This window comes from Panthera onca, chromosome D1, assembly GCF_046562875.1.
Source record: "Panthera onca isolate mPanOnc1 chromosome D1, mPanOnc1 haplotype 2, whole genome shotgun sequence".
In the NCBI taxonomy this organism is placed as follows: domain Eukaryota; kingdom Metazoa; phylum Chordata; class Mammalia; order Carnivora; family Felidae; genus Panthera; species Panthera onca.
In genome coordinates, this window is record NC_138348.1 from 67,612,430 (window position 1) to 67,625,359 (window position 12,930).

At 35.8% G+C, this 12,930-nt stretch overlaps 1 protein-coding gene across 6 annotated transcripts in view; it reads right to left on the reverse strand.

Moving 5' to 3' along the window:
* DLG2 (discs large MAGUK scaffold protein 2) overlaps positions 1–12,930 on the reverse strand; it is a 2,113,447-nt gene that overhangs the window by 1,389,444 nt on the left and 711,073 nt on the right. For 2 of the 6 annotated variants that reach the window (XM_078433035.2, XM_078433034.2), the window contains exon 1: positions 5,529–5,857. The exons of the other annotated variants lie outside the window; for them this stretch is intronic. In XM_078433035.2, coding sequence (XP_078289161.1) covers positions 5,529–5,570 — 42 coding nt within the window. In that variant the 5' untranslated portion in view covers positions 5,571–5,857. Of the gene's footprint in view, positions 1–5,528; positions 5,858–12,930 lie in introns of those variants that run through there. 6 annotated transcript variants of the gene reach the window in all.

A 12,930-nucleotide genomic window follows, 5' to 3' on the forward strand; every position in this document is an offset into this window, starting at 1 on the left:
AGGCTTAGGTATTATAAACTCAATGTACTGAGTAGGTGCACAACATTTGGAGGCTATAATATAAGGGCCCAGTGAGGGACTCATATTATTGTCCTCCTGAAAGAGATAATTATTAAACTAAAACCCTGAGAGAGACCACTCCTGATTTGGAAGAGCCAAGGTGTTACACAAACTGTCCACACATTCTGATTCATGGCTCCAAGCCCTGCCTACAGCAAAATAATGTGTTTATTAAAAGCTTCAATATGTGGGATGTATCATGAAATCTAGCTAAGAGTAGGCATCAGTAACATAAGGAGGTAGGGTTTCTACAAGCTTCCCTCTCAATCAGTCAATCTATCATTTTCTTAAATTCCCAACATACAAACTACAAGAAAAAAATGAACAAAAGCTCCTGTCCTCAAAATGCTTAAAATCTAGTTTCAGTGAGGGCAGTACCCAAACATAGTAAAAATTACCTAGCAATGTAAGATACTAATGGCAAGTGATAACATAAGGCAATATAAGATCTATTGCCATGAATGATGTAAAAATTGCATTCATTAAATGAAAGGAGGGAAGAAGTAAGGAAGTTATGTGGCTGTCGACTTCTTGGAAGATAGACACACTGTTCTGTTTCTTAAAGGAAAACAGAATTTAAACAAGCATGTCAATACAGAGAAGGGATTTTCATTGCAGGAAACAGTTCTAGCAAGGGCTCAGAGGTAGAAAAGGGTGCAGTGTTTAGAAAAGAGTGACTTCATTGAATAAACCTGGTGGAAATGAGCATGATGAATGTCTGAATTGTAAAGTAGTTAGGCATCCAATAAATTGTTTTAGCTTGAATTACTGATTCCCTCCAACCTAGCTCTGTAACCTGTCTGCACAGATCTGTAAGAGTGACAGTGCCTGTGGTTTGTGATTGCCAAATCCAGTATGTAATCCCAAGCGTACATGACCATAAAGTCTATGGTTTTGTTTTTTCTTTCTCTCAAAATAATTTAAAAAGCATTAAAACAAGTAAGCCTGGAGGAAAATAAAGAGAAATCTGGGATTTCAGTTAATGCAATCATTTATCAAATATTTATTGAGCACTTACTATGTACTTGGCATGGTTCTTGATGCTGATGATATAGAGACTGGAACAAAACAAAGTGAAATCCTGGCTTCCATGGGGTTTAGATGCCAGTATATATGCATGTGTGGTGGTGATGGTGACAGTGGTGGAGAAGGGAATGTTATATCGGAACCATTTCTTTTAAATGGGTTCAATTCCTAGAATTTTTTAACATGATTTTCACTGAAAGTGAGTCTATTCAGTGGCCTCAACTTTATCAGTTATGAGTTAAATTGATTTAGTACTTACTATATTCTAAGATTTTTATACTGTTTACCTGCCATATCTCACATAATTCTTATAATATCCAATTACTATTATTATTCCTACTTTACAAATGAAAAAAAAATAAATTTCATGTAGAGCAAAAAATTTTTGTGCAAAAAAAATGTCTATGTAATAAGTGGGAAAATAGACCTAAACATAGTTCTTTTGGAATTCCAAAAACCTATGCTTTAAAATCATATTGCTTTAGGGGCACCTGGGTGGCTCAGTCAGTTAAGCATCTGACTCTTGAACTCGGCTCAGGTCATGATCTCATGAATGGTGAGATCAAGCTTTGCATAGGGCTCTCTCTGCCTCTCTCTCTCTCTCTCTCTCTCAAAGAATAAATAAACTTAAATCATTTTGGTACACTCTTTTTCTAAAAATTTCTTATATTTACTCTCAAGGAATTTTAAAAATAAGAGAATTCTTGAAACTATAAGGTAGACAGCAGGATTTACTAGAATGAGAAGTAAAGTAGTAAACTAGGTCAAGAGATCTAAGCCCTATATTAGGTATGCTTCTATACCTATAATAAGCCCTATGTTAGGTATGCTTCTGAAACAGTATAGAATAGAGGAACTAGCCATTTCCTTTCTCAATCTTAATTTTCTTGTCCTTGAAATAGGTCTAATACTAGTCATTCATATTTCAGACATTGTGGGTTTGTGTGTGTATATGGGTATGGTTATAGCAGCAGGGTGAAAGGGGGAAATAATGAGATGGGGAACAGAATTATTTAGAAAAACAAAAAAGTATCATCTGTATGTAAGTTATTATCAGGATCATTACTTTAAAAAATAGAGCCACTTCTATAGACAAAATGATATGGACATCTGGTACAACAAACTTCTTATATGTTTTCTTATCAAAGAGGTAGTTTTGGTACAACATAAGCAATTTGAGATGATGACTTATACATCTATATAATGATCACATTGCCCCTTTTGGTGCGAACAGTCTCAAATTAAATTGTTCTATTCATATTCTTTAAAAAACTAAAAGATAAATCCAAGCCAATATGATATGAATATTTATCAAAGTCAAACAACTTAGAGCTAACAACAACAAAAACAACCCAGAATATAAATAATACCCTTTGTTTAAAAGTTTTCATTTCTTTTCCTTCTTTAGAAAACTCTCCTTCTAGAAATAGGTGGCACAGAAACACAATTTCTAAAGAGTTAGATTGTGATGATCAATTCTCACAGTACTGGCTTTAGCTCCCATTTATTTGTTTTACCTATTAATTCACTGTTCAGCCTTGCAAGACCCCATGCTCTATCCATTTCAAACTATTTGCAGTCCTCCAAAGTGTTCTGCTTCTTACTTCCATGTTTTTTTGTCATTCCCCCTACCTGGCATGCCTTCTTCACTCCAGGCTGCTTAGCAAAACTCCATCAGCTGTCAAGATTCAACTCAAAGGTGATTTCACAGTGAAACCTTTCTTGACAAGTCCATGTAAAATTGGCCAGTGCTCTGTTTTGTTTTGTCCCTACAATGCCTTGTAAAGACTTCCATTACTAATCCTGTAATATTTCAAACCACTTATTTGTGTATATGTCTATGGCCTTTCCAGGACTGGAAACTTCTTGAAAGCAAGAACTCTTTTCTATTGATCTTAGTTTCCCAGACTCCAGCACAGTGCAAAAATCACAATCGTCCTTTAAAATCTTTTGATAGATGAATGGATAAATGGTGATCCATGAGTCACATTCTGAGAGCTGTAAATTCTGTGTGTGTGGAGTGTGTGCATACTATACATACATACATAGTGTGTGGGAACTATATACAGAAAGAGAGGCGTAAGTATGTGTGTGTGTGTGTGTGTGTGTGTGTGTATATATATATATATATATATATATATGGCATATATATACAGTACAGGTTTAATGCCTGTGTTATATAAAAACATATGAAATATATATTTCACTCTCAAAAAATTCTTTTTACTGTATAATATATATTATAAATGACCATTTAACAAACTAATCATTGTGGAACAAAAGTTAGTGACATTTGTGGCTAATTCTGTGCAGACAAAGAAAATAAGTAAGAGATGTTTCTATTTTTTGAAGCTTAACCACCTTAAAGTTTTGGGTCACTGTAACACCAATCATGTTAAATCATGGAAACCTAAGAAGCTGTACACTACAAAAAAGACTTTACCGGAACCAAGCAAATAAGTAATTTTAGGCACAATAGAAAAAAAATCAAATTCTTTAAAATGTAATATGAAATAAAACAAAAATTAAGAAATAAAAATATCAGATAAGACTTTATTGTGCCAACTTGATGAAACAGCCCACAGGTGAGCTGTAAATTCTACTGCAAACTTTGCTATTTCAAAAGGGAAAGATAACCCTAAAAGAAAATTATACAAGAAAGTTCGAGAACTAATTATTGAAAGGACTTAAGCATATTTAAAATTGGAGTTAAACAACTCAAAGCAAGGTTATATGTGTTGTATGTGGCAATATGCATGTTCTGAGCTTTCACTGAAGTTCAGACTAACCAAGATACTAAGAATGTAGTATCCAAAGTCATATGAATTAAGATACTGTTGGTAAATGTCTTTTCACTTCTTTGCTTATGAATTTAAGTGAGAAAAAAATTACAGTTCAACCCATAAAGACCAATGATAATAGTCAAGACAAAAAACAAAATCCCAAAACCCATATTAAAGAAACTTTGGACTCAGGTTTTCTTGCACTTCTGAAATATGACAATGGACTATCAAAACAACTGTTATCTCTTAATCTAAAATTATTTATGGAATTTGTCTGAAAAAAAAACACTTTTCTGTTTCAAAAAATATGAGGAGGGAAAACATTTAAAATTCATTGAGCTTACAGAACAATGCATGCCATACCCCATAATTAGGAATAGGAGACGATGATAGAGAAATCCAAGTTGACATTTGGGTACACGCTAGGTTTTTAAATATCTCTTTGCATTTTGTTCGCTATATCCATCATATGCATGGGGAAAAAATGATTGCTGAAGTTAACCCTAAAAGTAGTAAAAAGTAAATTCTGTTGAACTCTGAAATGATCCACAGAATGCTGCCAGGCTGTAGTTGTAAAAGAATTGGTCATCAAAACATAAATACTACCTGTTTGAAGTTCAAATAGAAAACAAAAAGGCTTACAAAAGAGTGAGCAGCAGGGAGCACTTTAATAAAACTTGTAAACACAGAAAACAAAACTTTAGTGCCCAGACACATTAAAATACTCCCCCAGTAAAATAAAAAGGTGAAACACTTAACATTGATATATTTTTTTAAGATTCTTATTTTAGGTATTAAACCTTAACTGCCTTATTATTTTTTTTTTCTGAAAGGCAATCACTTTTGGACTTCCTTCAATAAGAAATCCAAGTTCAAAAAGCTAACAGAGATGTAATTCACTTAAATTATGCAACTGGAAATTCCACAGCTGGCCTGTCTAGCTCAGTGCTGAATGAATAGTGTCAGAAAACCTCTCCAATAATAACGCAGTCCTTCCGGACAAGGGGTAAATCTCCCAAACTTAGGCTCAACTTTGGAGGCTCATTAGCTACAGCAAGTGAATGTCAGCGGGGTGACAACAGTGGGGCACTGGCGCCCACACAGTGGAAGCAAACAGCCCACCCCGAGCAGAGGATTTGTATGATCAATATCAGCAACTTCCAATGATAATAATTTGTTTATATGAACAGGATGGTCAGATATCCCACAGATCATAACCTAATGCCATTATAACCACTAAATTTAATCCCCAGCTGTTAATTAAGCTGCACGAGCACAGGCAGCTCATAGCACTTTTTAAAAGAAAGACTTTAAATCCTAATCTAAAGCATGCTGTATAGCTTTTTACCTTCTCTGATTTCTTGGTTCTGGCCTACCTAAACAATTTTCATCTTTTCCTCCCCCAACTCCACCCCCCAAGTGTGAGCCTGAACCTGAATAACAAACAGTTAAACCTGAAGGTCACTTCACAGCAGCGTTCCAACATGCTCCCCCAGCAAGGCTGCTCGGCAACAATAAAACAAAGCCCTTGCAACCACCTGTAATAATCTGCCTGCTCAGCCAGCAATCGGAAAAGTCCTGAAGCTACACAAGGTAGACATTTTCTGCAGCTGGTTTAACATGTATATTGTGCCCAGTTGCCGGCTCGCCTCCTCTTACCTTCACGTTAGTCCGGAGTGCACAGTAACATGCAAAGAACATTGCAGTAAATAAGGAGCATATGGACCGGTATTCAGCTTCTCAGCACAGCGCAAGCCCCACACACACGATCCTGGGCATGTGCTACTAAGGAGCATCCGTTCCCTCTGTCAGTTTGAAAATGCATTGATCTCTGTTTTCTCTGACTACAAAACGACATGTCTTGAAGGCACTGAGTGAGAGCTCAAAATCTCTTCATTGGCTATATATAGCATTGTGCCCAGTAATTTCAATTAGCTGAGAATTCAGCATCTGAAAGTTAAGACTTCAGTTGCTTTTCCTTCTAGCATTTTAAATCACTGGGTTTAAAAAAAAAAACGGGAGGGGGGAATGAGCTCACTCAGGAAGGAGGGGGGGAAAGGTGAAGAATGAAATTTAACCAATGAGTTACTTATATTTCTGGAGAGCCCTGGTATTATCCTATTAGATACTTTACAGCGGGACTGCACCGGGCAGACTCTAAATGAAGAGGAAACCCCTTTTCCTTAGGAGGTTTAATATGGGCTCTGCACTAGATTCCAGGCTATTCTGATGCAGCACCCTGTTTGGCAAATACTACAAATCACTGCAAACACATTTCATTCTGCTTTTTATGTGGAATAGGAACAAGACCAAAGGATCACTGTCTCCTCAAGTCCCCTAAAATGTAAGCTGGCTTCCTCTGGGGTGATCTGTGGTTACATGCCTGAGAAATACCACCTTCTCTTTCTTCCCTGTCCTATAATATCTGTTACATCTTCCAGGGATATCTAAAGTTAGTAGGCTTGCTACCAAAACGCTGCATCTATTTTTTTTCCAAAACTAAGCTTTATTGGTAAATTACAATCAATATAGAGGATGGGATTGGAATGAAGATAGAAAATTCCAGGGGATAACATAACCATACATTCAGTAATTACTGCTGCTGAATGTGATATGTTCAGCTGGCTCTGGAAGGGAAAGAGCAAGAGAGAAAAATAAAAGCTTCTGCCCCCATGAATCCATACAGAAAAAAAAAAGAACTTAATTCAAAAACATCGTCAGATCCTACTGTCTGTTGTCATTCCAGTCAGGCACCGGAGGCTGCAAATTAACTCAATTTTTACTGAGCCAAAAGGACAAAGTCCAATTTAAGGTTCTAAACTCTTATTTCCAGCCTTAGAAAGCCCTAATTCTCAGCTAGAATTCTAAAGCTATCTGGTGAAATGCAAGCAGAAATGAACAGTTCTCACTGCAGCAAAAATAGTGGGAGGAAAAAGAGTGGTTATGTCTTTGCCACGACGTTCCCCATCAGCTTACAGCAACAGGGAAGATCAGCATAACTCACTAGAAAAAGCTGCAGTGACTTTTAGGATTTTTCTTTAATATGTTTTGCATAAGCCACCTCCCCTCTGGAGCCTGCAGTGGTGCTGAGGCACCGTCAGAGCCACTGGGCATTTCTCCTGGGCAATGAGGTGAGGCGGCTTCAGGAGGAAGCAAGGTATTTAAGGGAGAGAAATTAAAGGAAGAAGAAAATCAGGATTTTCTATTTCTCTCTTAATGACAAGCATTCAGAAAGTGTCGTCAGTTCTGACTAAATAGCTATTTTGGGCTGTCATTGTTTGTGCCTTTTTTAGGAAGGAAAAAAGGCAATCTTGTCTTAAGCTGGAGATTCTCTAGCATCGTAAGAGAAGGCAGCTACTTAATTTGATTCCCAGTTCCGTCTGTCATATGAGCCCAGGTAATAACAAATTGTAAGCACTTGCAACACAACCAGTGACTTCCAGGACATTAAAACATCAACATGGAGGCCCAACTCTCATCATTCCACAACTTTTATTAATGGCTCCAAGTGCAAAACCAAACATTTCAGTTCATAACACTTTTCTCCCCTGAGGTCATAGCAGGTCACATTTCCTGCAGCTACTTCCCAATAAACAAGCCCAAACATAGCAACTCAATACCATGAAAAACTTAGAATTTTAAAATGCTTTCTCTATTGGGGGGTTAGAGGATTTTTAAAAACCAATTTTTCAACCTGTCAATAAGTACTGTTAAGTTTTTTGTTTGTTTGTTTTTCCAATTAGGGATAGTGGAGGGGAAAAGCAACTTTATAATAGCTTTTTTATTATTATTTTAATGGACCCTAGGGTGTCTGGATGGCCCAGGAGAGACAGAAAGAGCTGGAAAGTGTTACAAATCTGAGAGCCTTTCACAGGGAAGAATGAAACAAAAACAAAGTTACAGGTGAAAAAGCACATGTAGGTTTCCCTGTGAGGCAATCAGGGACAACTTCTGACAAAACTTCAGATACGGTGTTAATGTATGTACATTCTTCTTCTTTTTTTTAATGTTTATTTATTTTTGAGACAGGGAGTGCAAGCAGGGCAGGGGCAGAGAGAGAGGGAGACAGAGGGTTTGAAACCAGCTCTGAGCTGACAGCAGAGAGCCTGATGCAGGGCTTGAGCCCACAAACCTCAAGATCATGACCTGAGCCTAACGCTTAAGGGACTGAGCCACCCAGGTGCCCCAATATATGTACATTCTAAAGAAAGGCTCTTTTTACGTTGAAGATCTGCTTAAAACCCCTCTGTGCACCTATTTATCCCATAGCATCCCGGTAAGGACCTGATCCAAACCTGATCCAAATTTAGTGCCGAATTTTCCTAACTATACTAGGACCGCTGACTTATTATTCTCATTTTATAGATGCAGGAAAAGCACTAAGCACAATGACAATGTCCCACTAAAAAAATATTCCCTATTTTTAGGCAAAAGTTCAACAGGACAACGTACCCACTAAAAGAATAACATTTGCTATGCTAGAAGGAAATGATAGCTGGCTAAATGATAATATAAATCTGATGATATATTTATCTATAATAAATTATAATATATTTTTGATACAGCATGGTTCCAATATTCATGAGCTAGAAGTCCTGGAAAACTATTTCCACCTCAGATCCTCTCTTTTACCGTTTATAAAACAGAGATGCCTAAAATGGGGTTAATACTTCACTCCTAATGTCATTGAGAAGATTAAAGATAAATCCCATCACCAAAATAGTCTAGATGGATCAAAAATTTAAGTATAAAAATTGAAATCATAAACATATTAGAAGAAAACAGATTTGGTTTTGGTATATAATATTGGAGTGGAGAAACCTGAAGCCATATAAAAAAAAATAAACAACTAACTATATAAAAATATAAAACTTCTTCCTGGTTAAATTATATACAATGACAAATGGCAAAATGGGAAAATAATGCAACATATTCAATGGAATATTTCCTTAAAATACAAGGAATTTTCATAACTCACTAGGAAAAAGTATGAAACTGAATGAAAAAAGAAGTAAACATAAAGTGGTAGTTCACAAAAAGACCACAAAACATTTAAAATACTCCACCTCCTTCGTATTTAGGGAAAAGCATAAAAATTAGAAAAGATTTTTTAAATTGATATATCAAGTACTAATGATGAAAACTTTGTTAAGGGCATCAAATCTATAAAATATTTTAAAAGGAGCATTCTCTTTGATGTATTGATTCAACTTCAACTCCTGGGAATTTATCCCAGATAGATGTAGATATATAGGGATAGAGACACACACACACACACACACACACACACATATGTATATATATGTATTATAAATATCTATTAGCACAAGACTTATCTGTAAGATTATAGTTTATCGATACCACAGAATACTATGCAATTATTAGAAAAATATGAGGTACATGTACAAATTGTTATATCAAAAGATGTTCAAGTTATAATCTTAAACACAAAAGAAAGTTGCTTAAACATAAAAGAAGAGGTTGTATAGTATGAGCCTATATTTGTATGCATATTTATATATAATTGTGGTAGAGGGGTGTGTGTGTGTGTCTGTGGGTGTGTGTGTAAAATTTTGACAGTGTTGATCATTGGGGATTGGGATGAGGCTTAGAAAGGGAAATCAGACATTATTCCTTTCATTTTTCCTTTTACATCATCTATATACTACAGGGGCCTCATCTACAATGAACTATTTATCCAACTATCCTCTCTCAGTAAATGAGAGAAATAAAGACACAGTAAAGGACCTGTGAGGGGATTTGCCTGTTGATCATGACACAGGGATGGACATGTACCCATTCCTGAGTATGTTACCTCCTGAGTACTTCCTGTAGTGTGGACATCCTCCTAGAATGCATGCAAGTCTAATGTGTAATATATATTTCTTAAAGCATGGCCTTTAACACAAGACAGCTACTTTATTTGTTTCTTAAATGAAAAAGTGGCTATCAAGTAAACTTGATTCTTGTCAATTTTTACCTTAAGCACTTAATTTAGAACGTGACATCTACATATATTTGTATTTCTTCTCTCTCTCTTTTACAATGAACATTGCTATAGACTGAATGTTTATGCTCTCCCCAAATCTCTATGTTGAAAATTAATCCCCAGTGTAATGGTATTTGGAGGTGAGGGCTTTTGGAGATAGTTAGTTCTTCATGAATGGGATTAGTGTCCTTATAAAAGAAGTCTCAGACAATACCCTTTCCCCTTCCACCATGTGAGGACACGATGAAAAGGCAGACATCTACGAACCAGGAAGTGGACTCTCACCAGACACCAAATCTGCTGGTACCCTGATCTTGAACTTCAGCCTCCAGAACTGTGAGAAATACATTTCTATTGTTTATAGGCCACTCAATCTATAGTATTTTATTAGAGCAGCCCAAATGGACTAAGACAGCATATAATACTTTTTAGACTATAACTTAGTTTTTGTAATTTTTTTTAATATTAAAGCAATTTGCAATTATAATTTGGTAATAAGAACAGCAACAGCGTCTTTTAATATGGACAAATAATTCATATATCTGGACAAAATTTCCCTTAAGTACAAAATAAGGAAGTCTTACTACCTAGTTCTTTCTTATAGGCAGAGAAACTTTGGTAGGTTTACTTGTTTTTTGTTTTATTTAATTAGCACAGATAAGATATGTTTAAATGTTAAGGATCAACTAGATTATATTCCAGACCAATTAAGTCAGAATCTCCAGAGATGGAACCCAGGCATTACCATTTTATAAAATTTCTCAAGTGATTCTAATGTGCAGTTAGGACTGAGGATTATTTAAAGCAGAGTCAGCTGCTGGTTCCATAAAGGACCAGAGAGTGAATATTTTACCCTTGCAAGCCATATGATCACTGTCACAACACTAATTCTATTACAACTACTCAACTTTGATGTTATAGTGAGAAAGCAGCCATAGACATTGCATAATGTGTTCCAATAAAACTTTATTAATAAACATTAAAATTTGAATTTCATATAATGTTCACATGTCAGGAAATATTATTCTTGATCTTTTTCAAACATTTAAAATGTGAAAACATTTTTTAGGTTGTAGTTTGCCAATCCCTACTCTGGAGTCTTGAGCAATGGTTCTCAAAGCATGGTCCTTCAAGTAGCAGCATCAGCAAAAACTGGGAATTTCTTAGAAAGCAACCAGACAGAAACTCTAGGTTTGTAACTCACAAATCTCTGTAAACAACCCCCACCCCGTGTGGTTTTTCAAGTGAACTATGGTTTGAAAACCATTGCTCTAATGGAAGAGAGGGAAACTGATAGTTAAGTCTCCCACAAAAGCAGGAAGAGATGAATTCCAGAGTATAGATAAAAGAATTAGCCCTAGAGTAGAAGTAACATAGAAAACACAGAGAAAATGACTGTAAGTGCAAATGAGATCATTCTAGAGTGGAGGTTCAAGACTGAGATAGAGGCCAGTTGAGAAGGGACCACATGACTAACACCTTAGAACTAACTAGATCCTTTTCCTCTTAGTAACACTAAAAGCTCTTAGACCTTGAAGTAAAAAACCATACCAAACTGAAATAAAACAAACAAACAAACAAAGAATGACTTGGCTTTAAATTCCTTTTCTACCGCTTATTAGTTGAGTGACCTTTGACAAATTACATAACCTGTCTCTGATTCACAGAATTCCTCTGTAAAATAAATAAACCTACTTTGCAGGGATGTTGTAATGACTAAAATAAATAAGTGTGCAAACTGCTTGACTAGTACCTGGTACATAGTAAATTTCAGTGGTAGTTTTTAGTGTGAAGAAGGTTGAAATGACAGAGGAAAGAAGAAATATAAAAAGATGTTATCATTACTCTCTATCAAGTTTTGAATACATAGAAGATTCCCCACAGGGGTTCCCAAACCCTCTTGGCCTTCCCTGGGATTTCCAATCAGCCCTGAAAGGGACTCTCTGAAAGTTTGTTTATCTCATTATAACCTCTGAACCAATTTCATATAATTGGAATTCCTTGTATCTGTCTTGTAGTTTTAAAATAATTACTAATTTAAAAATTACAAAGCATTTCAGAGCTTCTCAAGAAATTCCACCAAAGTATCCCTAAAAGTAGAAGGGAATTCACTTATTATCATTGAAGGGTACGAACAAAATGGAATCTCTTTAATGTCTCATTTGTTATCTTTAGAATTCACAAAAATCTTCAATTCAAGTTGACAATATCTCTGTATTTGTTATAAAGTGATGTTTTATATTACTTACTGATGACTAGATTTAATAAGCCAAGAAGACTGTGCACTGTTTATCCCATGGCTTCAAGTACCCTCTGGCATACATACTACTTATGCATGCTTAGGGGTGCTTTTGCCTCAGTTCACAAAGTAGAAATACATTCAATTCTTTTTTTTAATTATTTATTGTGTTTATGTATTTTCATTTTATTGAGAGAGAGAGGGAGTGCGAAAGCAGAGAAGGGGCAGAGAGAATCCCAAGCAGTCTCCATGCTGCTAGCTTAGAGCCTGATATGGGGCTCAAACTCAAGAATGGTGATTATGACCTGAGCTGAAAGCAAGAGTCAGATGATTAACTAACTGAGCCACCCAGGTGCCTCAATTCCATTTAATTCTTGATCTTCACTTCACCATTGAAGATTTGTCATCATCCCTTTGTATCCAGTGAGAACACAGGAGGTTTCCCCTATATTTTCTTCTAGGAGTTTTACAACTTCAGGTTTAATATTATGTAATGTATTTAGAGTTGATTTTTATGTATGCTGAGATAAGGGTTCAATTTTATTCTTTTTTTCATGTGAATATTCAATTTTCCCAATGCCATTTATTGAATAGACTATCCTTTCTTCATTGTGTTCTTAGTGCCTTTGTCAAAGATGAGTTGGCCATATATGCAAGAAATTATTTCTGGGCCCCTCCTTTGTGTTCCATTGGTATATTTCTGGTTACATGCCAGTACTATACTGTTTTAACTATTAGAGCTTTTATATAATTTGAAATCAAGAAATGTGATGCCTCTAGCTTTGTTCTTGTTGCTCAAAATTGCTTTGGCTATTCAAGGCCTTTTGTGGTGC